The sequence below is a fragment of the Clavelina lepadiformis genome, chromosome 1 (assembly GCF_947623445.1).
Source record: "Clavelina lepadiformis chromosome 1, kaClaLepa1.1, whole genome shotgun sequence".
NCBI classification, from domain to species: Eukaryota; Metazoa; Chordata; class Ascidiacea; order Aplousobranchia; family Clavelinidae; genus Clavelina; species Clavelina lepadiformis.
In genome coordinates this window covers 24,512,880-24,537,941 of record NC_135240.1, presented here as the reverse complement: position 1 = coordinate 24,537,941, position 25,062 = coordinate 24,512,880, and the positions used below count along the sequence as shown (strand labels likewise).

The following is a 25,062-nucleotide window of genomic DNA, read 5'->3' as shown; positions in this document are numbered from 1 at the left end:
TATACAGCATTTGCTTTAAAATAAACTTCACCAATTACTGTTGCTATTTAACTATCTATTTCTGTACACAAAAACTAAATCTTAAAAATAAGAGGTAAAAATTAATAAAAGTTTGCAAATAGTATCAAGTACATGAACACGGGCTTAAGGCAAATAATAATCGTCACGCCGACGACAATTAGATTGTTGTGTTAGTTAATCATTAACTTTAGAAGGTAAACTCTACGGACAATCAAAAACTTTTGTGGCTTTTCTTATATTCGAAGATCCATTCAACTGGGAACGATGAAAACATCATTTTACTCACTGTAGGCTATCTATTTTTGAAATCAAAATTCGGCACACTTCAATACTATGCCGAAGGTTTATTACAGTGCTGTTGATCACAAACAATAACGAATTTTGATGATTTTATCATTAAGTAAAGAAAGCGCCAAAATAAAATGCAAAATGGGAAATTAATACAGACATTTGTATTAATATTAATACATATTTGAAAGCAAGTGTCGTTAGTTGCCAAAATCTTCGTTGAATGATCTCCACCACTTGTAGCGGTCATGGACCAAGTGATCACCTTCCGCAAGGGGCACTCGAACCACCAAATGACGTCTGGATTTAACATCGTATTGCGGCCATTGCATTGCAACTGGTTCTCCTTTGTTAGGATTTCTAAAAATGATGTCACGTTAAGTTAAAACGGAAGTGGGCTCTATATGTACAGTAAACATGGACAAACTATTTCTCACCCGTAAGTAGCAAAATTGGAAAGATACGTCATCCAAATTCGAGCCAATTTCTCCTCTTCTCCAGTAAACTTGCATTGCTTGCGCTTCTTTCCGTTAGCGAGCGGAATTCCAAAGGTAAATAACAAGCAATCGCAATGGTCACATTCACAATAATCGTCCTTTTTTCTCGTCTCAATCGCGTACTCATCATCATGAAAACATTTCAGTTTTTGCCTCATTTGATACAAAAAGCTGGCATGGCCACGTTCTGTGACAACAAATTGAAACAACTGGCTGCGAATTATGTAAGTTCCGCACTATCAAGTAATGCATGATAATAACCGACGCTTCCACCTGCATGTAACGTCGCCTGTTCAATCATGGGTAAAACAAAATCAGGATCGGCAACAAAAGCACTTATTTTTCTCTGCGGATTATAAGCGTCTTCCCCCGGGAATGATTTTGCATAAAGTGCATTTATTGTTTCCACCAAGTTTTCAAGTTCCTGAAATCAATGATCAGTCTTATGAAACCAAGGTCGTGTTAACAATTGTTGTTTAGTTCAAACTAATATGATTAGTGCAAATTTTGGCAATTACTGAAGTCGGGATGTTACAGAAGATGTTAAATCACTGAAACGTAACTACGATTTGATCTGGAAAGAAGTGAATTCTCTAATCATACCGTGAAAAGTGTTAACACTTGCAGCGGTACGCTTCCCGGCATTTAGTCACTACGAATTAGGCAAGCGAACGTGAATATTTCTCAATTCGACGTAACGATAATGCAAAACGCCAGATTCGCAGTAATTGGTTTGGAACATTAGCATTAGGACATTACCACCCACACATTCATCATTTAACAATTCAATACATGCTTCTGTGGAATATGCGCAATGGACAACCCTGAGACTCACTTTGCCGTCTAGAGACGGCTTGAAGGTAGAAAGAACTCTTTTAGCTTCATCAGACCATTCCTCCTCGGAATAAGCACTGGGAAATGCAACAGGAACGGCATCTTTAAGTACGCCTGCACCTTCGCTGCTCGTGCATCCAAGCAAGATCGGCACTGGAGCCAGGAATTCAGGAGCAAAGTTTGGTTTTGAAGGAAGTGTTTTAAGAAATTGCCCGTCTACTGACACGAAGAAATCTTGCATGATCTAAAAGTTTTACAATTTCATTTCATTGAAAAATGCTGACTATGAAACTGAGACGTGCATCACAGGGCCGAAGTTAGTGCAGCGATAGGAAACATGCGAACACGTTTCCAATGGATTTTTTTAAAGAAAGCCTTCTGTTTATACGTTACATCTAAGTGCTTTGTCTTCTCACGAATTTCTTCAGCTGAAATTGACTTTAGCTTGGCTGCAATTGCGCTTGGGTCCGTTTCTTTAATTCCAAAAGCTTCCATTAGTAGTTTGAATACTTCACTGTAGTCTTCTTTAATCAGATCTGAAAAAACGCAGGTAATGTTTGAAAGCCTAATTAGTGTATATGTCAATGCATGTCAACCGCACTAAGTATATGCAGACAAGTAAACATCTTACTGGGTGAGGTGGCGGCTCCACTACATAAAATAGCTTTATGGAATAATCCCTGTGACATTGGTGATATCATGTGCAGACCAGCCGATATTGCTCCAACACTCTAACCGACCGCCGTTATATTATTCGGGTCACCGCCAAATGCTCCAATGTTATCACGCGTCCATCTCAAACATACAATTGGTCACACTAAAATGCTAAATAAACTAAATAACACAAAAGTAGCGTTAACCTAAAGTGGTGACTAACATTATTTACTGACGAAACAACAGTAGTTCAACACCTATGTAATGGAACAGAAATGTTTTGATAAAATTTGTTCCCTATGATAGTTAGTAATCGGAAATGTTCTACTTATAAATTGGTAATAGAATAGTTTGATTGGAAATGCTTACTCAAATGCCATAATCTGATCTAATAAGCCCATATTTCCAGGATATTCTGTGTTTTTGCCAGTGGTAAAAAATCCATACATTAATAGGCGATAAGTAGGAACCACAAGAACCAAATCGTGCAAGCCGCAGAGAACCTGACCATCGCGAAGTGAACCTCCGCCCACAAAAGCTCCTCCATAGATCCAAACAATCACCTGCGGCGTAGGGTTATCCATACAGCTATGGTGAATGACAGACAAGCTACTTGTAAGCCTACTTGTTGCTGTGGATTTAAAATTCCATAAAACTATCTATACCGGCATATTGGCCGTCGTTGATGGATTGGACGTATAAACCGTGAGGTAAAGACAATCTTCACTAAAATCGCTGAGATTTTCTTCAAACTGATTCAACAGAGGAAGATTTCCATAAAGCTCTTCCTCAAATGCTTCATCTTGCAAAGGCCGAGGACTCATTTTTGTCCCATCTAAAATACCTTGCCATGGTTCGCACCTGAGCAGAAACGCCCATAAAAAATCAAACTAAATATTGCAAAATGTCTTGTCATACTAAATTGCTTGCTGAATAAAATACGAAACAGTTACCATGAATGTAACTTACTGTAGGTTATCTCAACAGTAAAACACAAATTCTTTAAAACGTATTATTGTTGAAAACCTTTCAGGTGGTTCAAATCGTAGCTCTCCGAGTGGTGGCTTTGCAAAAGGTATGCTTGCATATCTAAATACTTGATTTGACTCATTTGGTTTCGCTTTCAAACATGCATTGCCTTTAACTTTTCCATTGACAGTTTGGACTATTGGACATTCAGACATTTTACGGACGAAAAAACTGAAAAAGTAAGTATATGGGACTATAAAGCACATGTAAAACGTTTTGCCTACAGTCAACGGGTTGAAGACTGCCAGGACTGTCACTTAAAATAACTGATTACAATTTACTATTTCAGCATTAGGAGGCGATAGCCTGGATATCTCTAGCTAGGTATTCCAGGTTACTCCGATTCTTTGCACCATTTTGCAGTTCCGCCTTGTTCTAAATTTTTATTTGAAATTTGCTTTGACAAATTTTATTTCATTTTATTCATTACTTGTTCAAATATTTCAAGTCTTTTACCTTTCTGTTGCCATTTTACATTTTCTATACTTACCACCTTCAATTGTTTCCAGTTTTTTTGTTGTTTGGAAAATTCTATTTTGTTAAATTCCATCCTGAAATTTCAGAGCAAGACTACTGTCACTTGTTGTTTTCTGGTTCGAAATTTTTCAGTTTAGTCAATTTTATACGGATATTTTATGCTGACCAGTATTTTTTTGTATGAAATTATCTAATCTAGTAATTTTCTGTTTGGAATTAGAATATTTATATGGATCAATTTCTGATCTGGCCCACATTTCGGCCTTTTTATTTTTGTTTTTTTTTGTTTAAGGGTATAATGTATTAATATGGTTTATTTAATTTTATTTTAGATTTTTCAATTTTCTAATTTCTTGGGATGGTAATCTTTATTCTGGGACTGAGGAAAGTCTTTGCATGATTTAAACCTAGCGATGATCTTCATCGCTCGATGATCTTCATCGCCCGGTTACTGAGCTTGCCTTTGTGCAAGTTTTGATAAATACAAACATTTTATATGTATTTTTTTTTTTTTTTTTCACATTGCCCGAATTTGGAACTGTTCATCAGGAGCAAGCATCGTTAATGCCCTGCTCAAGGGCATGACTACTATACTGGTGCCAATGCTACTAAAGTTAAAATAATTCAAACAGCAGCCATCAAGCATGCTGATTTCACATTGTGACGTCATAATCAACGCCGCAGTACATTTTCGGCATTAATTGTTTATTTACTTGGTACTATGAAAAAGTCTTTGGTATACTTATTGAAAACTAATCTTTGATTTAAAGTCAATTTTTTTCTTTTTCCCCCTTTGACTTCAACATTCACGAACTTCAGCCGTGACTACTCTGTCGGTACATTAGATGCAAGCCAGACCGAAATGCACGCGCAATAGCCACAACACCTATCGGGAATTACAAGCAAAGTAGAGACGTTGAAAACACATAGCACATGCTATTTGTTGTTTCTTAACTTTATTACAATTCAAGAATATCATCTTATCGCATTTGGTTACAATTGCGTTATATTGCGTCGCATCGTTGCTCTCCAAAAAAGAAACATACAACTAGCTTACGACAGAGAACACAATACACATCACTCGGTGAACTGATCAACAGCTACATACATACAAAGTAGTTTAAAGTTCAAATTGCACTCATAAAAGGTTTACGCCAAGTTTGTTTAACAGATATTACATTTATAGCTTTTCCGTTACACCTGCGTGTGAATAGACTGACAATATAATAAGCTTACAAAAATAAATAACAAAATAGCTACATGGCCACAATAAAGTCAATCTTCAGCACTCATTCTTGCTAAACTGTTAAATGCGTGGCGGCCAAACCGGTGAATATAAACAAAAATTTTTTCTCAGATTGCTTATGACGTAATAGAGTATCATGCCTACTCCGCATGATCAGGTAACCGTTTACCTAACACTTAGATAACCAATGATAGAGTGCAGCCTTCTGAATGGTGGGCTAAGGTAAATAGCAAAAGTCTGCCATGCTTCGATGCTTGCCAGCTAAAACTCAAAGTTAAGTTAGCATAACATGATGTACGTTCATTGAAAGTCTCAGTAAATAACATATGAATTCTATTACACGATAAAGAAGAAATATTGACAATATGTTACCTAGTTTTTGCTTTACAGCGGTTTGAATCCTACGCAATGGACGTCTAGATACCTGGTCAGCTAAGCATGCGACGTAAAACGCGTAAGCTACCATATGTTTGCAGTTAATAACTTAAGTATTTAAAGATTGTATATTTTCCTTGCAGGCTAACCCAATTCGTAATGAACCTTGCCCACTCTGTTTGGGCACAGCCTTCAGGCCTAGGCCGCTACTACGTGCTTTGCCTCAGCTTATTGCATCTTCAAAATGACCATAAAGACGATCCCGGCCCACAAGTGGAAGGTCTCGTTGCAGCAGGATGAAGTTAAGTTATCCAATATCAATGCAGTGTAGCACTAGCCTATCAGCAGTATTGACTGGTTGTTTCACAACAGCAGAAAGCCATGACATGCTGCACACTTTTGTACGATTTCGGGCCGCTACTGCTGCACCTCAAAACTAACAAAAACGCCCAAACCACCAGCTATTTTGCTACCTTCTTGCTAACAGGGAATTTCCCTTCTGCGAGTCGAAGAACAACTACAAAACAAAACCACACATAAACACCAAATGACGAAGAAACATGACCAAAACCCACTTTCCGACACAGCACAAGTGTTTCCTATTAAAAACATTATAGAAAAAAAATTAAAATTATTGAACGTTTTGAAAGAAGAAAAGTAAACTAAAACATGTTGGCGTTTTTTTTATTTGACCTAGGCAAAAATTACAGCAGGTAATGCACGAGCCAATGTACGACCCGCCCCTGATTTTAGCTACTTATTTTATTTACTACTAGCCTAGCTTACTATATTTACTACTACTACTACCACTACTACTAAGTTACTATTACTACTAAAGTCTTGCTCAAGTTGTATGAAGACATAGGAAATCTTAGTCTATGGAGCACAAGAACAGTGAAATCATAGTAATTGAAATTGTTTCATTGAGATTTGACTGGCACAACCTTACAACAGTCGCAGTGTTATGACAATTGCTTGCTTTGTTCAATAATAAAAACCAAAAACTAATTGGAGTATTGGCGTGAAGCTAATATAGCAAGATATGCTGCTCTTTAAAATGAAATAGTGTTCGTATTACTGTTTCGTTTTGCATGTTTAGATATCCAACGATCGAAACAAGTGTCATAAGTTCATAACACTGCGAGTATTGTTACATCGTTAATGATTATTTACTCTCATTGTCAGAGAATTCTCAATAAAAACAATTCTAGTAATTGATTTTGTTGTATATGAGCACTATAGAGTAAAATGTTTATGTTTGCATGTGGTGGTTACTATTGTTTTTTACAGTAACTACCAAATTATGGAAAATTAATATATTGCAATCTGACTCTTATAAACGATTAGAAAGTTGCGAATTCTGTCTAGAGATTCCTAAACTTAAGTTGAATAGTTTATATAATTTTAAACACTGAGAATCTGATTAATATCGATTTTAATATTCTTCATTATTACTTCAAACAAACACTAAATATTACAACAATATTATTATTATACAAAAAGGATTTTAAGAATTAATTAGCAATAAAAGCGCATCACTCTACATTTCACATCGACTTAAGGAATTATTCACAGAGTTATTACGATTTATATCTTCCCATTCATTGAACTTTAAAACTCTAAACTGAACACTGAAGAACAAATACTAAACAAAACCAAAACCAATCTCTCTCTCTAATCATAGTGTAATGAAATGGTTGTTTATCATACCTTAATCTGTAACGTTGACCACTTCACTACAATGTTTGTCAGTTGAATTGTTTATTGCGCTCGATGGTAAATGAGTCTCAAAGGTCGTTGTTCTGCTTTTCTTAATCTTAGAATTAATTGTTCACCTTGACAACTGTATGTTCTGATTATATTGAAGCTTCTTTGAACGAATACATCTAGAATTCTAGATAAAACATTGGTACAGCAACGCTGCAACGGCATAAAGACGTACATGTTGCGGCGTTGATCGTAAAAGCAAGAAAAAATGAATAACTCCAAATGCACACACAATAACCAGGAAGCAATCGATTACGTCACGCAGTGTTATGCTTCGCTGATTCGTTATTTAAAAACGAGAATTCCAAATGTCACACAATCTGTACATTATTTTATAATATTATCACAATAGCATGCAACGATAGATTTATACCCTGAAGGAGATAATAAAGAAACACAAATTCAATTTGAGGCGCAATGCGTTTATCACTGACAGGAAATGATTTGGACTTTAGACTCGAAGTATTACAGGTCAGGTGATAATTTCGATTAGAAGTTTTCAATAAAGAAAGCAATATGTCAATCAGCATTGTCTATTTTTATCTTAACAATGTTGTTAATAGGAGGTCAATCGTGCAGATAATCATTTTTACCAATTTATTTGTCAATTACATAGGTGTTATTTCGAATTCGTCAAGCTCATAATGTAATGTAATTAACATGTTTACAAAATAGGATGACAAGTATGGGGTTATCAAAGTGCAATAAGTTCAAAAGTGCAGGGCAGAAGGCATGTTTACGGAACTGATTGTCAATCAACTATACTTCGGTAAGTCTGCAATTATACCGTGAACTATGATTGAACTTATGGCAAGTATGACGTTATGTAATAGTGCGGAAAATAGCAGAATATAATTATAACGACACAACTTGGAAGACAATGAAAACAGTGTCTTCCACATGCAACTTGAGCAATGCCTTTATGGCGTCGATAGTTGTAAATAATCAATAATAGTATCAAATAAGCAGTTATAAAAGCATTTAGATGAATTAATCAAGAGATGTGGAATGAACGTGCGTCATGTTATGCTCGAGTGATTTTGAGTGTCAGTGTGCAAGCACGGCAGAACTTCTATTTACTTTTGTTCAGGCCGCATTCTCTCCTTCGCTTTCTGGGTTTTGAGATAAGCAAAAGGGAGTGCAGAACATTTTCTTTATCGAGCCCTAGGTGTAGGGCAGTAGGTACTGATCGCTGCCATTCATCTATTTTATTGCTTGTATACATAAGCTTATGTTATATTGTCAGTATATTCACACGCAGGTGTAACTGAAAAGCTATAAATGCAAAATCTGCAAAAGAAACCTGGTTTGAGCGTTTTGTTGGTGCTATTTGAACTTTAAACTATTTTGTATGTATGTAGTAGTCGATCAGTTCACCAAGTTATGTTAGTTGTATTCTCTATGGCCAGCTATAGTAAGCTAATTGTATGTTTCGTTTTAAAAAGCAACAACGTGACGTAACATATTAGGTGATAACCGCACGTTAACACGCAGTGATAACCAAATACAATAGTGCGGAACAGACAGGCTTTGAATGTAGTCACAACTGAAGTTATGAATGTTAAACTCAGGGGTGGGGACGCAAAAACAAGTTGACCTTAAATCAAAAATTAGATTAGGTCAGTTAAGGCCCCAGAGTAGGTAAACGCCAACAGGCAAGATTAAACTAAGGTTGGGAATTGAGCTGGTTTCCTTCCGCCGTTAACTGGCGCTTAACCAAATTTTGAACTAGAAAAGAATTATTACATGAAAACAAAAATATATAAAATGGAACTTTCCAAACAAGAAAATTAGAGAAACAATTGAAAGTTGAGTGTAATAGAAATGGAAAAAAAAAAGAATTGTGAGAAAGCAGATTGGAAATACCCAAACCAAACAAGAAATGAATAAACTGCATAAAATAAAACGAAAATTTGTCAGAGCAAATTCAACGAAAAAAAATTGCAAAAGGCAGATTTATGATACGTCCTGCGGAACCGGGGTAACCTGGAGTATACTTAGCTAAAGGCACCTAGGCTATTGCCTCGTTATGCTAAAATGACGTATTGTTATATCAGTTGTTTTAACTGTAAAACTTTGATGGTCTTGACTCGTTAATTTTAGGCAAAACTTCGTTCATGTGCTTTGTTGTTTCACAAGCTTACTTTTTCAGCTTTTTTGTCTGTAAAATGTCTGAATGTCCAATAGTGCAAACTGTCAATGGAAAAGTTAAAGGCAAAGCATGTTTGAAAGCGAAACCAAACGAGTCAAATCAAGTATTTAGATATGCAAGCATACCTTTTGCAAAGCCACCACTCGGAGAGCTACGATTTGAACCACCTGAAAGGTTTTCAACAATAATACGTTTTAAAGAATTTGTGTTTTACCATTGAGATAACCTACAGTAAGTTACATTCATGGTAACAGTTTCGTATTTTATTCAGCAAGCAATTAAGTATGACAAGACATTTTGCAATATTTAGTTTGATATTTTATGGGCGTTTCTGCTCAGGTCTGAACCATGGCAAGGTATTTTAGATGGGACAAAAATGAGTCCTCGGCCTTTGCAAGATGAAGCATTTGAGGAAGAGCTTTATGGAAATCTTCCTCTGTTGAATCAGTTTGAAGAAAATCTCAGCGATTTTAGTGAAGATTGTCTTTACCTCACGGTTTATACGTCCAATCCATCAGCGACGGCCAATATGCCGGTACAATAAAAGTTTTATACAATTTACAATCCACTTTAAAATTCATAGATTACCATAGTCGCCTACACCAAGCATGTCAATTCGTAGTTTACCGGGGATGTGCCGCGAGAAAGATTATTCGTGTTCGTGCGAACCCAAATATCATGAAGGTCGACACGAACGAATCCCGAATCTATTCGTATTAGATCCAAACAATAAAATTTCCTCCAAAAGTTGTCCAGTCTTGCCTCTAAAATGACGTAATCGATAAACAAATCGCTTTCTTTCGAAAAATAGTGTTTAAAAAACGATTGAAAAAGCAAAATCGTTAGAAAAACAACCTTCATTATAAGTACTGGTGACTCTAATTTAGCATTGTCAGGAAACTAGATCATCATTTTTTACGAAAGTAAGTAAATTTATAAGTAATAATGTATTCGGGTTCGCCATTGTTGGTACTCGTGTTCGCCCGAATCTTCCATAAAGGCGATATTCGGCGAATCTATTCGGGTTTGGGTTCATATCGGCCCATCCCTGTAGTGTACCATCTATCGCAGGTGATCGTTTGGATACCTGGCGGCGCTTTCCTAGTAGGCGGAGGTTCACTTCGCGATGGTCAGGTTCTCTGCGGCTTGCACGATTTGGTTCTTGTGGTTCCTAATTATCGCCTATCGTTGTACGGCTTTTTTACCACTGGCAAAAACACAAAATATCCTGGAAATATGGGCTTATTAGATCAGATTATGGCATTTGAGTAAGATTTATTTCACAATTTATGCAGTACGTAGTAATAATTAATATACTAACAACTTATTTTGAAAATTTTCTATCAGCTTGCTTTATTAAAGTAGACTATATGTTTTAGAGCTAAATATTGCTTTATATAAACAAATATATTGTTTTGTATTGCAGTAGAACCCTCCCAATAAATTTTTCTTTGTGCCAGACGATTTTAAATTTAATAAAGAAAAGTTTTATAAATCAAAACGCATCTAAAATATGCCGTAAAACCGAGTAAAACACGGCCAGAATTGCAAAAACTCGTAATAAGAACATGGTTAGTGAGTTAAACTAACATAATTTTGCTAATTGACGGGAATGCAAACAGATATTTACTGCAAATTTAGTTCAAGACCAATTTTTTGTATTCTGTTTGTAAAACTATTCTACCTCAGTGTATTGATATCTCATTATTTCAAACATATATTTGTTTCTCAGATGGACGCGTGATAACATTCAAAAATTCGGTGGTGACCCGAATAATATTACAGTGGCCGGTCAAAGTGCTGGAGCAGTATCGGTTGGTCTGCACATGATATCACCAATGTCACAGAGATTATTTCATAAAGCTATTTTATGTAGCTGTGCAGCTACTTCACCCTGTATGTTGCTTACTTAATATTATGCGTTTATTCATTGTAGTTAACGTGTATACTCTTGTATTTACATTTTTAAGGTTAAATTGTGTTTTGTTTTAGGCTTACTGAAGGACAATTACAGCGAAATATTGAAGCTACATTTAGAAGCTCTTGGTGTCAAAGAAACGGAACCAAGCGCCATTGCAGCCAAGCTGAAGTCAATTTCAGCTGAAGAAATTCGTGAGAAGACTAAGCACTTACATGTAACATATAAAACAATAAGCTTTCGCTTTAAAAACATTTGTTTAGAAACGTGTTCCCTATTTTAGGCATCAGCCTCCTTCACCTTGTGGAGCGTTATTGCTGTTTAGTGTTTTGTTAGTTTTGTAATAATCAACATTTTCTAACGCTTATGTTGAGCTGTAACGTGTAACTCTTATAAATGTCGGAATTTTAGATTTTGCAGAGTTTCTTCGTGTCAGTAGACGGGCAATTTCTTAAAACACTTCCTTCAAAACCAAACTTTGCTCCTGAATTCCTGGCTCCAGTGCCAATCTTGCTCGGTTGCACGAGCAGCGAAGGTGCAGGCATGCTTAAAGATGCTTTTTCTGTTATATTTCCCAGCGCGCATTCCGAGGAGGAATGGTCTGATGAAGCTAAAAAAGCTCTTCTTACCATCAAGCCGTCTCTAAATGATAAGGTGCTTGAATTTTGGCCTTGGGTTTGTCCATCAGAATTACGTTTATAAATACTAGGAAAATGTGTGTTTAATTGTTAATAATTGAATCGTTTATAATAAAGATGCAAATAATTAGCAAGCACTAAGTACTTTTTCTCAATACTTGCACAGGTATGTTAAATTAAATGTGCTCATTAGTAAAAAAAAATTCTTCTGAACTCTCTAGGGTCGGCCCTATGCAAGGCAATACTGCTGCATCGATAATTTAATAATAATTACTTATTTTTATTTCTTTAATATATGATAACAAAGAACAACAATGTGGTATAAACTTACTTGAATTATTACAAAACACTTTTCAGCAGCATATTAAAACTATAAACACAATGACAATTTTTCTATGATTTAATTTAATTATATAAATGGTCTAAAAAATATAGAAAAAGTACGTTTTATACTTCTATATACTTTACGTATAAGGATACTTAAAGCTTGGTGCTCATGCTTAAAACTTGCTCTGAAAAGTAAAAAGTTTTATTGCATGAAGTTTCCTTTGAGCAAAGCCTGCAAAGGTGCACTGACTACGTTGACTGAAATACTTTTTGCAATATTATTTCCAATATTAAATGTCTCAATAAATATTTCACTTTGCAATTGTGGCGACCGAAATGAGATATTTTTCTTTCAGCACAAATTTATATAAAAAGATAAATTATAACTTATATATATAAATTTGTAAGATTATTTCATTTGGATTGTTGCTTTCAGGAACTAGAAAATGTGGTGGAAAGATTGAATGCAATTTATGCAAAATCATTCCCGGGGGAAGACGCTCATAACCCGCAGAGAAAAATAAGTGCTCTTGCTTCCGACCCAGAGTTTTTGTTTCCAGCGATCGAACTTGCATCGCTACAATCAGGTGAGGGCTTTAAGCTTTCAGGTGCAGCTTTCAATTTATGAAGATATTTGCTCTCAAACTTATTTTAGCCGTTTCTGTTTCGATTTGTCGGATTGTGTCTTTCTTGGCAACGCTGTGTTTAATTCTTAAACGTAAATTTTAACTAAATCTATGATAATTTATTATACGGTAATATTTGGCAGACCGTGGTCATGGAAGTTTTTTGTATCAAATGACGCAAAAACTGAAATGTTTTCATGATGATGAGTACGCGATTGAGACGAGAAAAAAGGACGATTTTTGTGAATGTGACCATTGCGATTGCTTGTTATTTACCTTTGGAATTTCGCTCGCTAACGGAAAGAAGCGCAAGCAATGCAAGTTTACTGGAGAAGAGGAGAAATTGGCTCGAATTTGGATGACGTATCTTTCCAATTTTGCTGCTTACGGGTGCGAAATATTTTATCCAAATTTACTGTACATATAGGGCCCACTTCAGTTTTAACTTAACGTGACATCATTTTTAGAAATCCTAACAAAGGAGAAGCAGTTGAAATGCAATGGCCGCAATACGATGTTAAATCCAGACGTCATTTGGTGGTTCGAGTGCCCCTTGCAGAAGATAATCACCTTGTCCATGACCGCTACCAGTGGTGGAAATCATTCAACGATGATGATTTTGGCAACTAACGACACTTGAAATGTTGGGCTTGCGTGCTTTCAAATATTTATTAATTATTAATTTTATTAAAATGTTAATTAATATTAAATCATGTTAATACAAATGTCTGTATTAATTTCCCGTTTTCCATGTATATCGCGTAGTGCAGTTATAAGAAATATAACATCGACATGTGAACAACATACTTCAATTGTGTGCATCGCGTTTTCACACCTAAACTATTGTTTTTTACCATATCTCGTATTTCTTTATAAGATATATGTTAGTATTAGCATTTTTCGTACCAAGCGACACTGAACACGTAGACTATAAACCATGTTTTCAATAACATTACTTACAAGAAATAGAAAGTGACTATAATAAACGATGTGAAAGACACTGTCTGGTTCGAACCGGTAATCAACTTTACTTCACACAGAGTATGCAATCCAAACAACATCATTTGCACACAAAACAACTTATAAAATCATAAGAATCGGTTCAACATGTTCAAACTAATTAATCTTATGTTTCAATTGCAGAGGTTATTAATGCAGATGCAGAACTTATCTGTCTTAACTTATGTTATATTAACTTAATTTACCTGTTGAATTAATTATCTGGCTCTATTGTTGCGTGCGGTTAGAATTCTCTAACCTCTTGTCAGCCGAAAGCTTTTAATATTACAACAGATATAGTTTACAAGAAAAGGTTTTTATTGTAGGTGCTGTACACTTTCTCAATATTACGCATAATCAAAAACATAGTAATACCACTGCTTATAAGATGTCTATTGAGTTGCAAACACCATGACTAGCGTAGTAAGCTTATATGACTCTCTCTGTATCTCTCTGTCTGTCTGTGTGTGTGTTCGCCGGTAAAAGTGCGAGCTTATAAAACGTGAAGCGATGGGAGTGAAAATGTTCGACAAGAAAAACGCAGCATTTCAGAACATGTGCAGTGAGGAAAACAAAGGGAGTTACATGTAGTTCAAGCTGACGTGTAGATAAATACAATCAGTATAAAGTTAAGAAGCGGCCATTTGCAATAAAGAGTTCTTATCAGCACAGGTGCTGGAAACAACCTGGGAACGTACTAAAAGGAGTTTTCACATGAAAAACGTGTCACAAGGTTGAAGGTGCTACTGCTAAATAAAGTAACTGCGTTAAACACGTTTAAAAATACATGTTTATAAAAACGAAAATTTATTGTTTCATACTTTTAACTTTTATATGTTACATGTAAGTGCTTTGTCTTCTCACGAATTTCTTCAGCTGAAATTGACTTAAGCTTGCCTGCAATGGCGCTTGGTTCCGTTGCTTTGACACCAAGAGCTTCTAAATGTAGCTTCAATATTTCGCTGTAATTCTCTTTCACTAAGCCTAAAACAAAAAACAATTTAACCTTAAAAAAATGTAAATACAAGAGTATACATGTTAACTACAATGAATAAACGCATAATATTAAGTAAGCAACATACAGGGTGAAGTAGCCGCACAGCTACATAAAATAGCTTTATGAAATAATCTCTGTGACATTGGTGATATCATGTGCAGACCAACCGATACTGCTCCAGCACTTTGACCGGCCACTGTAATATTATTCGCGTCACCACCAAATTCTTGAATGTTATCACGCGTCCATCTGCGACAAAATACGAGTACACCTGGGTAAAATATAATCTACAACTACGTTTTACTAACTAAGCACAACAAAATCCAATGAATGCATTCACTATCCGCTTGTTTTTATTATGACCACTGTACAGTATCTTGTTGAAAAACCTGTACAATTGCAAAAGCATCAACTATTCGATCTAAAGTTTGCTTTAAAAATTAATTAAATTCGTGTATTTACCCAAAAATAGTAAGTTATAGTGTGAACCAACCAAACATGACGGTGCGTGGTTTTCTTTGGTACAAGGGATAAATTAAACAAAATACTGAGTTATTTGAGATTTTAATTTTAATCTTTTTATTGTAGTTTTGTCCGCCGTGTAAACTTGGCTTACAAATTTTCCATTAAGGAAATTGAGAACCGTCTAGCACCGACAAAGATTTGTTAGGCGGATTTTGCTTCAGTATAGCCGATGGTTTTTAAAACGTAACAGACCCATAACGTGAAGCTGCTAAAACTGTCAATGATGAGGTAATTAGAAATTAGAAATTAGAAATTACAGTAGAAATTAAAAAAAAAACATTATAAAAATTAATTACATAAATCGTGAAAAAAATCTTACTCAAATGCCATAATCTAATCTAACAAGCCCATATTTCCAGGATATTTTGTGTTTTTGCCAGTGGTAAAAAAGCCGTACAACGATAGGCGATAATTAGGAATAACAAGAACCAAATCGTGCAGGCCGCAGAGAACCTGACCATCGCGAAGTGAACCTCCGCCTACTAGGAAAGCGCCGCCAGGAATCCAAACAGTCACCTGCGATAGATGGTAAACTATGTATTGACATGTTTGGTATAGGCGACTATGGTAATCTATGAATTCTAAAGTGGATTGTAAATTGCATAAAACTTTTATTGTACCGGCATATTGGCCGTCGTTGATGGATTGGACGTATAAACCGTGAGGTAAAGACAATCTTCACTAAAATGGCTGAGATTTTCTTCAAACTGATTTAACAGAAGAAGATTTCCATAAAGCTCTTCCTCAAATGCGTCATCTTGCAAAGGCCGAGGACTCATTTTTGTTCCGTCTAAAATACCTTGCCATGGTTCGCACCTGAGATAAAACAAATTTGGTTTACATTCCATTTTCAGTATAGGTGTTAACCAAAAAATGTAATTCTATTAGTTTCGTGCAATACGTAATTGTTTGTCTTGTGTCACAACAACTAAAGTTTTTAAGATATGGTCATTAACCTTTCAGGTGGCTCAAATCGTAACTGTCCAAGTGGCGGCTTTGCAAAAGGTACGCTTCCATATCTAAATACTTGCTTTGATTTTTTAGGTTCCGCTTTCAAACATGCTCTGCCCTTTACTTTTCCACGGACAGTTTGCACAACTGGACACTCAGTCATTTTAAAGAAATAGAAGCTGAAAAGCTATCAGGATTTCTGCAAAACTATCAGGTCGCCTATTACTCACTGGCATAGACCTACGCATTGATACGGTTTTTGTATTTTTAATGTAACAAAAAGTTTGCATTACTTTTCGACTCACTTTCGTATATAGGCTACGTTCCTGAAAACTGAAGCTAAAGATTTGTGGTAAGCATATTATACGTCTAACGGTATTTACTTCAGCGTCAGATATTCTGGGTGTACCTATATTCATTTATCCGGTCCCAACGGCCTTAATGTTGTTCTAAGATGGGGGTACAAGAATAATTTTTGCAACAAAAATTGCAAAATTATTTCAATCAGCTATATGCGCCATATACCTAACGCAACGACAATGACGCAAGGACTGAGTGTTGGATATAGGCTATTAGCATTTATATCGTTGCTTGGCAATATGTTGTCATACATGGGCTTATATATGATACTTAAGCTATTTGGCGCAATTTTGTTATCAAAACTGTTGTGGCCGGTCATTGTAGAGTTTGTTACAACAAAATGTAGAATTTCTCTTGCAAGAAGTGCGGAAGTCTGCTTCGTCGGCCTTCATGTAGCGACTTCAGCAAATCTCTCGCTCTTTGCGGTTTTTCATTCAAACAGCGCGAAATGTTCAAACTATTCGCTCAAAACAAGACGTATGTGGACGCTACCTGCCAATGTTCTCAAACTGTTGGTCGTGTCAGACGACAAGTTGTAAAACCTAGAACTTGAAATCCATGCCATTGTGATCGAACAATTTGGAGTTGCAGCATAAAAATGTTACCTGCGTGACAGTAAGCTGTCAGTTTTGAGGTTTGACCTCTTATTTTGAAACTAAGTTTGAAAATATTTTATTTCACCAGACTTTTAGTAACAGAATGACATAAAATAGCGGACGGCATATCTTCACAAATTTAAGAATTTTGAACAGTTCTCTACATTGAGTTAAGAAGTTATGAGAAACGAGAGCGTTACGTGATTATAACAGTTGGGTTCAGCACTGTCATTGCAGTCAGGTTTTTACCATAGTAAAACCCCTCAAAAAAGTGTAACCAATAAACAGCCTACACTGTCATTCATGTGTTTAAAATTTAAACACAATTTTACTTTTTTAAACATGTTAAAGTGTTTAATTATGTGTTTAAGTGTATAAATTTTGTTAATTTGACAAAATTTAAACACTTTATGGGTTAAACACCACAATCCATGACACGTTTAATAATGATTTATGCCTATTCTACACTTTTTCCACGCTTTAGGCGTTTAAATGTTAAACACATAACACAAAGATTACAAAATGTGTCAAACAAAAAGGTGTTTAGGAGGAATGTGTTTATTTTGATGAGTTTTATTGAATTATATCTTATACTTTAAGTTGCTTTAGAAAGAATCTATCAAAAACAGTTCGGTACTATATGCTTTAGACTTGTTCGCATTACCCAATTACACGAGCTATTGTTCGGTATAAATTTGTATCTCGGACTCAATTCTTAGGTTTAAAGTTGGCAACTTGAAGTCGTTTTAAAAATTTTCCTGTAAAAATTTTCCTGGAGTGGCTGAACACTAAATTGTATTGTTCAGGCCTTACTGTAGGCTATATTTCAAAGAGGTGAAAGGGGCCTTGGCCACCCCGCCCCCATATTTTGTGTCTATAGGTTTCTACATCGAGTGGCGGTGTCTTAAAACTAACAATTTGTATAGTTCTCTTTGTAATCTCATGAAATATTTGACCCCCCCCCCCCAATTTTTTTCCGGCTACGCCACTGGCTGTGATTGGTTTTCAAGTAAAGCCATTCACCCAGGAATGGAGGGTGAAAAACCAATTACCATACTTTGCCCATCAAAGTTTGAAATTACTCGGGCATGGCCTAACGTGGGCGTTCTCTTCTCGTCGTTTGATTGAAAAGTAAATGACAAGCGTTCACCATCAGTTAGTGGAACGTCTGAATAACGTTTGTTCATATAATGTAGATTGTGTATCTGAAAATAGTAAGTTATAACTATTTATTCCGTGTTTAAATAACTCAAAACCTAAAATATTAAAATAAAAAAGCTTTCATAACATTACATTAAACTTTATGTTTTACATTAGAACAAGTAATTGTTGTTTTTATTTGCTTTTTATCCAGCAAGTTTGCTATTTCAAAATTATTTTAAGTTCTATGAAATAATATGTTAAGTTCCACCATTGTCAAAAATGTGGGCGCGCATTTACCACCTTCAGGAGTTCAGAGTCAGACGGCTACAAGCTATCTCTAAAATCTGAATCCACTTTTCAGCTTACATAAAGACAGCGAATTGTTTTATGACGTTTCGTAGGGCTGTAGCTTATTGTCACAGTTTGTTTTCTGTAGCCTATACAGGTAGCCTGGTGTAGCGTATTTCGCTGTATGGTTCAGGTTTGTTACTGCAAGGCCTAGGCTATATTCCAGGCATAAAGGTTTACAGAGTTACAGACAATAACAAATACTTATAGCATGTTTTCGATACCCGGTGGTGCCATACCGTTGTAATGCTCTTGGGAAAGGCAATGGCCTTCGGTAAGCATTTGATTTTGATAATTTAGTACTGTAGAAAGAAAATTGTTGTAATAACTGTAATGATAAATTTCCTAGCCTACAATATAAAATATTTTGTACTCTGTAGTTTATAACAGTTTATACTAAGCTGTTTCTTTACAGGCGTTTTCTGTAGAAAGTTATTGGAAAAACTTAGAAACTTATGTTGGAAGAGAAGCCATCCACCTGCTGTGCCATCACTTATGGTATAGCCAAGTAAACAACCCTCATCATTAGGTTTCCTTCAGCTACACTGGCAGGTGATGCAGAATTATATATTTATGATCCACATGACATTTTTATTATTAACAATATTGAGTTAATTTTAAAATATACTGTGCATGCCAAAAAGTGTTGCTTCAGTGGTGGATTGGCTTAGCACCAGGTTCAAACAATGCGGACTTATTGCAAATGTCCAGTGTTACTACTTTTGTAATGTTCTTGGGTAAGGCATTATTAATCTTTACTCTTCTGGTCCTGGTGAGCAGTGTCAGGGTTGGTCAATATGTTATAAAATTCAATAAACAAATGAAAATTGAGTTTTTGTGGAAAACTGCAGAGAGTGGAGGAATCATTGCCGAGTCCAAGTCTTCCAAAGACGTTCGAGAAGAAAGATTCTGACACCGTATCAAAAAGCTTGATTACATCTCACTACTGTTTTAAAAGCTATATTGTTTAGTTTTATATTTTTAATCACTGTAGATTCAGAAAAGGGCTACTGAAGCTACGGACAAAAAAGGGCTACTGAAGTTATTAGATATCATTTAGAAAAGGAAGAATCAGAATGGGAATACGGTCTACTAAAACAGGTATTTAAGACCAATGTCTGTCTTTCACCCAGAAGCAATTAGTTTAATGTAAAGATGGATGCATTAGTGGAATCATTGAAAAGTTTTCATTATTAGGACAAATGCCTTTTGTTAGTGTTTGAAAGAAACTTATTATAAGGTGTTTTAGATTTTCATGCTTTTGTAAGAGAATACAGTTGTAGATCATGTTTAGAGGCTGCAACATGGTTATTGATATAGTGATAAATTTTGCAGATTGAGGAAAAATTCAGAAATGTTTATCAATTTGATTACAATACGATTTAAGACGCTTGCGTAAGCATGCTAACCACGCTAGACAACAAATGTAACAGCAATGTTGAGCGGCAATGCCGTAAGACTGAGGTGAGCAGTCTCAGCATTCATCCAGCAATTAACAAAAATCAAATTTGGTTGTTTGTGTATTAGTTTATTGCTTTGTTGTAGAATAATGTGTTCAGATACTTGATATATATTGAGGGAAAAATAAAGTCATTATTATTAACAGTGTAAAAACCTAACAAAACTTTTGACTTAGGATCCATCATCAGAGAAAGAACTTAATCTCATTTTGAGGTCACAAAAACAACTTTGGCCAATCCGCAAAACAAATCTTTTTGATGCAATGCAGACTGTTAATGTGAGTTGTAGTTGCTTTATTTAACTGGTGGCTTTACAGAACAATTTGTATACATTGACATTTTTGTTTTAATTTTTTAGGCATTTCGGATTAGTTTAATCTCCAGAAAGAAAACACTGCCAAGTTTGCTTGTTTCTTATAACGAAGCCGGAACCATGAAAACATTCATTGTTGCTGATTCAATCCACTTCAGATGTAACAACGATTCGAGGGTGGTGTTAGGCTATTTAATGCAACTTATCGGTTGTTATTATTATTATTACTCACGGATGCCGGAAGAGGAAAGGCAGAGAGGCCATCGCCCCCTTTTCTTTCTTTATTTTCCAAAATGACATTCAAAAAGTGCCCTTTTTTCGAATTTTGCCCCTTGCCAAAAATAATTCCGGCGCCCGTGATTGTACCTGCCTTGTTTCTGTTGCACTGCTGTAATAAACGCTATTTTGGAAATTTTGACTGCCAAGTAACAATACGCATAAAATAGTAAACACCTAGTTAGTAAATACCAAAGATAATAAACACCTAGTTAGTAAACACCTACAACATTTAAACACAAAACAGAATAAACATGTGCGATTTAAACATGTAACCATTTTAGGTGTTTCTTTTCGGCCTCACTTTTCGTGTTTAATTAAAGTGTTTAACAAAATGACAGTGTATGATAAATAATAGAAACTAGTTATACTATACGTCAGTGGATGTGATTGCTGTGTTGTTTGCAGCCTACTCAACCAACACTTTGCCAAAAAACATAAATACATAATTTTGAATATAAATACATAAAAACATAATTTTTCAAACATAATAACATAAATGCAATTTTTCCGCAAATATAATGAGCCTGGTTATTTTATTGCTACATACAGGAAACTTCATCTGCTCCATTTCTAGTGTACAAAAATGTCGTTTACATTTTCTACCTCTTATAAAAACAAGCGCTTGTAGGTGTTTTTATGGTAGGTTTCAAATCTTGGCTATGGCTATACCAGCCAGCACGAACAACCAAGACGGTCTTTCACCGATCACGTTTGCGTTAACGCGCGGTGTGATTTTGCATTTTGATGAACCAACACGATTAGAACAAAACGAAGCCCACGTTTGGCAGCATAAATATTTCTATCGCGCTTTCTCTTCTGTAAAGGTGTTATTGTAGTAGATGTAGTATGGGATTATACGTATATCCCACTACATCAGTCGTCATGCCATGCCGTAGCATGGGGATGTCCAGTCCCTCTCCAGCCAATTTTATGTGTTTGTAGTTGCTGACTTAATCGATTACGTGCTACAGTGTCGAACGCGTAGCAGCTACACTGTAGGTCGTAGGAGCTGCACTGTAGGAGCTACACGAAATTGTAAGTTCCCATTAATTAAATCGTGACACGTGTTTTTTTAAGTTAAAACTGTAATTAATTTATATAACTTTTTCAGCAATATATGCCCAACCAAGAACAGTTGCATCAATCAAACTGTAACTAAAACAAAGGCATTTTCTTAGATACAGCATGTAGGTGTAAAATTATTTTCGAAATACAGTTGTTTAAAATGAGGACAAATTTCAAAAATATCGTAAACGCGATCTTGGCACTCTTATTTGCCTCATGCCAGTCCCATTATAACGTAACTAGCAAATGCATTGGCCCTTGCGCTTTTTAAAATTAAACGAATCGGCGACATTGTCATCTTAATTGCGTGTAAGCTTAGTTCGCTTCTTCGGTGCGGATTAAGTATTCTTTAGACACAAACTCAACAAAACAGTTGATTATTCAAAACCTTTTTTTCTGAGTGCATTAATAATAACGAAAACAGAATTTAATCGTGCCCAAGGCAAGAGTTAATGCTCTCTTATGAGTTAAATCTGTACAGACAAATCTTCAGCAAATCTAGACAGAGGTTTCAGATCTGCATTGTTTGAAAGTGGCCTATTGCAGTAAAGATTCAATTGTAACTACCCTAGCGACGCCTTGTATCAACTTTCCCATCATGCTTGATAAAACTAATGCTATTCAAATTATTACTATTTAGAAACACTTTGTAAATACATTCATGCGTTTCAATGTCCAATATTCGTGTATACTGGTTGTTAACCCAATCAGTAATTGTTGTTATTCGTAGCTGGTGTATGCCAACAACTTTAGAAAGAGTAACGTTCTGAAATATACTGCAGCTGTTTAAACTTTAATATAAGTAGTCAATTTTTGACTGTTTTTTTTTTATAACTTATGAATTATACTTAAGACAAAGCCAGGCTGTGGCACAAGTGTATTACGTCCTGAAAATACATCAGTTACTTTATCCGGTGAACAATTGATGGGTTTGTCTTTCAACAGCATAAGTTGGGTCCAATAATTTAATTAATTAGTGTTCCCTGATATTAAAATTTCTATGGGAGAAGTGTTATTAATAACGTTATGATAATATCTATATGATTTAGATACTCATTATAGCGTCGGCCTAACGTGTTTAGTAATTGTAGCTCTATACAGTATAGATTGTGTTATACCTAGCATCAATATATATATAAAAAGAAGAAGTATAAACTTTGGTTTCATTTATTAAAACCTTGCTTTTCTTAAGCTGGGAAATGCTTGAAATTTTAAAGTGAAATAGAAAAAATGTTGAACGAATTAAAAGTTCACTTCGAAAGATTTCTTGCAAGTCCTATCGCACCCAGCGAAAATTAACACGTGGAGAAAGTAAACCATGATTCGAACTCATGTAACTTGACCATATGACACTCCTCAGTTGACTTTCTTGTTTTTCATGTTTTAAATTAATTTTCTCAGATTCGTTTCCATTAATTGCAAGACAAAATCCATTCTTCGTCGAATCGAGCTCTGCGACCAAGAAAAATTTTGTTGTTGGTCGTTTAACTGTGCTTACGTCATATTGGGCAAGATGACTCAATTACATGGCAAAAATTGACGACATTGCTGTCGATGGTTTGAAGGGTGCGACTTTTCGTATATTTATCGATATAAACGGTCTTATTTTTAGCTGAAGTTCTGCCTAATAAAAACTAAAATTTTAGTTTAACCTACTTATTAAGCACTTAACATATAGGCATAAAACCATTATAACAATAAAGTTTTATTATAGCTAAATGTTTTTTAGCATAACAAAATAAATACGTCTTTCTTTCTTTTAATGACCTTGTGAGTACATCCGTTAAAAGTATTTTATCGACCTTCTACTCAGGCCAGTCTCTGAAAACACTCCACGTTTTTATTATGAAGTCAAAGACGATACGCAATTCGCCCATGACATGAAGGCCAAGCTTGGCAAAGTTTAAAATCTTGAAAACGAATTTTTTTACCTTAAGGTTGGTCATAACATTACAAAATGTTTACACAAAAAATTCTAACTTGTGCAGCGGAATATTATTTAGCTGTACGAAATCTTTCGCATGACATCATTTCTCACGTTTGAACAAGTCGTTAAGGTTGACCGCATCAAGCTGCACGTGACTATGGTCGGCAATTACGTTGGATCAGGCATGCACCCTCTGAAGAAAGCGCAAAAATATCAAGATAAGCATCGAAACAACAATGTTATTTTTTCTGTGATTATTAATATTGTCATTTTGCGCCGTTTTTGCCATGATCGTATGCACTGTGAAGAAATGCTGACCAAGGTCAAGTTCATTTCGCACTCTGGCATATATTTGGAAATAGGGGGTGTCCCTTGAAAATCTCACTTAAACTTCAAATTTTTGAAAACATTTTGCTTTAATATTTTATAACTTTGCAGGTTGGAATTGCTCGTTCAACTTGAAATGCTTATTGTTTAGTTCTCTATTTTAAATTTTATTTTTTCTTATATAGATTTGTAGAAAGATTATGTAATTAAGTACAACATTTTGCTTTACCGCAGCAAAATAAAATCCTAAGAAAATTTTCTACCCAGGTTTTCTGTATAGTTGTCGATGTATTAAATTAATTCGGTTTGTTGTTTTTCAAATGACAGACGAAACGTCAACGTAAAAATCGATTTCGCAATGGTCATTCATAAGTTTATTGTAAGCTATATATATTTTTTTGAACAGGATAATGTTTATGTTAAATTTATTACTACATCAGCACAATTCTAAGTGCATTGAGATGAAGACGGCATGCATCACAGAAAAAGCATAACTTAAAGTTTTTAATGGCTCCCTTGTTGTCGTAGCGGTTATGGATTAAGTGATCTTCTTCCGCTAGAGGCACTCAAACCACCAATTGACCTGGTTTAACAACATATTCTGGTCATTTCCACTCCGATATCTCGAACTACAGTTTATATTTTACAGTTTTTTTCGGAAAAAAATTTGGATTGTTTGTTTTTTGACCCTCTTTCAGTTAACATCCACTTTTCCGTCACCAATTTTTACGAAACGGAAAAAACGCGAAATAAAACAACAAGCCAAATTAACATAATCTAGCAAAAAAATTCTACTGGTTCACCTTGCCTGATGTTCGAGGCAAGATTACAGAAGAAATTCAATTTTGAAGCTGAAGTGAACTCTGAGCTTAGTTAAAATTTCCCATCTCAACATTGTCGCAAAAACTTAGAAGAAAAGCAAG

The 25,062-nt window shown here is 35.2% G+C and overlaps 5 protein-coding genes and 1 long non-coding RNA gene across 7 annotated transcripts; 3 read left to right on the top strand and 3 right to left on the bottom strand.

Moving 5' to 3' along the window:
• Positions 1 to 350: 350 nt before the first annotated feature.
• Positions 351 to 2,341, bottom strand: LOC143460727 (pyrethroid hydrolase Ces2e-like). Its single transcript, XM_076958340.1, has 6 exons — positions 2,272 to 2,341; positions 2,034 to 2,176; positions 1,642 to 1,884; positions 1,080 to 1,230; positions 747 to 993; positions 351 to 669 (listed from the first exon to the last, which is right to left on the bottom strand). The coding sequence occupies exons 1-6, from the start codon at positions 2,339 to 2,341 to the stop codon at positions 510 to 512; spliced, it is 1,014 nt and encodes a 337-aa protein (XP_076814455.1). The 3' UTR covers positions 351 to 509.
• LOC143460735 (liver carboxylesterase B-1-like) lies at positions 2,342 to 6,081 on the bottom strand. Its single transcript, XM_076958349.1, has 4 exons — positions 3,321 to 6,081; positions 2,960 to 3,155; positions 2,664 to 2,857; positions 2,342 to 2,474 (listed from the first exon to the last, which is right to left on the bottom strand). The coding sequence occupies exons 1-4, from the start codon at positions 3,527 to 3,529 to the stop codon at positions 2,453 to 2,455; spliced, it is 621 nt and encodes a 206-aa protein (XP_076814464.1). The 5' UTR covers positions 3,530 to 6,081; the 3' UTR covers positions 2,342 to 2,452.
• A 1,788-nt stretch (positions 6,082 to 7,869) lies between these two features.
• LOC143460689 (cocaine esterase-like) lies at positions 7,870 to 13,649 on the top strand. Its single transcript, XM_076958298.1, has 10 exons — positions 7,870 to 7,957; positions 9,341 to 9,514; positions 9,680 to 9,875; positions 10,412 to 10,608; positions 11,073 to 11,236; positions 11,333 to 11,475; positions 11,670 to 11,912; positions 12,660 to 12,810; positions 12,993 to 13,239; positions 13,317 to 13,649. The coding sequence occupies exons 2-10, from the start codon at positions 9,357 to 9,359 to the stop codon at positions 13,477 to 13,479; spliced, it is 1,662 nt and encodes a 553-aa protein (XP_076814413.1). The 5' UTR covers positions 7,870 to 7,957; positions 9,341 to 9,356; the 3' UTR covers positions 13,480 to 13,649.
• Positions 13,650 to 14,671: 1,022 nt separating this feature from the next.
• Positions 14,672 to 16,484, bottom strand: LOC143449603 (carboxylesterase 1E-like). Its single transcript, XM_076949873.1, has 5 exons — positions 16,327 to 16,484; positions 15,991 to 16,186; positions 15,714 to 15,886; positions 14,931 to 15,094; positions 14,672 to 14,832 (listed from the first exon to the last, which is right to left on the bottom strand). Exons 1-5 carry the CDS (start codon positions 16,482 to 16,484, stop codon positions 14,672 to 14,674), a joined length of 852 nt encoding a protein of 283 aa, XP_076805988.1.
• Positions 16,485 to 19,782: 3,298 nt separating this feature from the next.
• LOC143473209 (uncharacterized) lies at positions 19,783 to 21,153 on the top strand. Of its 2 annotated transcripts, XM_076970093.1 has the most exons (4): positions 19,783 to 19,869; positions 20,104 to 20,232; positions 20,405 to 20,506; positions 20,587 to 21,153. In XM_076970093.1, the coding sequence occupies exons 2-4, from the start codon at positions 20,170 to 20,172 to the stop codon at positions 20,836 to 20,838; spliced, it is 417 nt and encodes a 138-aa protein (XP_076826208.1). In that variant the 5' UTR covers positions 19,783 to 19,869; positions 20,104 to 20,169; the 3' UTR covers positions 20,839 to 21,153. The 2 variants fall into 2 exon arrangements, with proteins under 2 accessions (XP_076826208.1, XP_076826209.1); XM_076970094.1 differs by lacking the exon at positions 19,783 to 19,869 and having other exon boundaries at positions 19,905 to 20,232.
• A 1,054-nt stretch (positions 21,154 to 22,207) lies between these two features.
• LOC143472676 (uncharacterized) lies at positions 22,208 to 24,401 on the top strand. The gene is made up of 2 exons (XR_013120018.1): positions 22,208 to 23,822; positions 23,889 to 24,401. It is a non-coding gene; the product is annotated as an uncharacterized LOC143472676 (long non-coding RNA).
• The last annotated feature ends 661 nt before the right edge of the window (positions 24,402 to 25,062 follow it).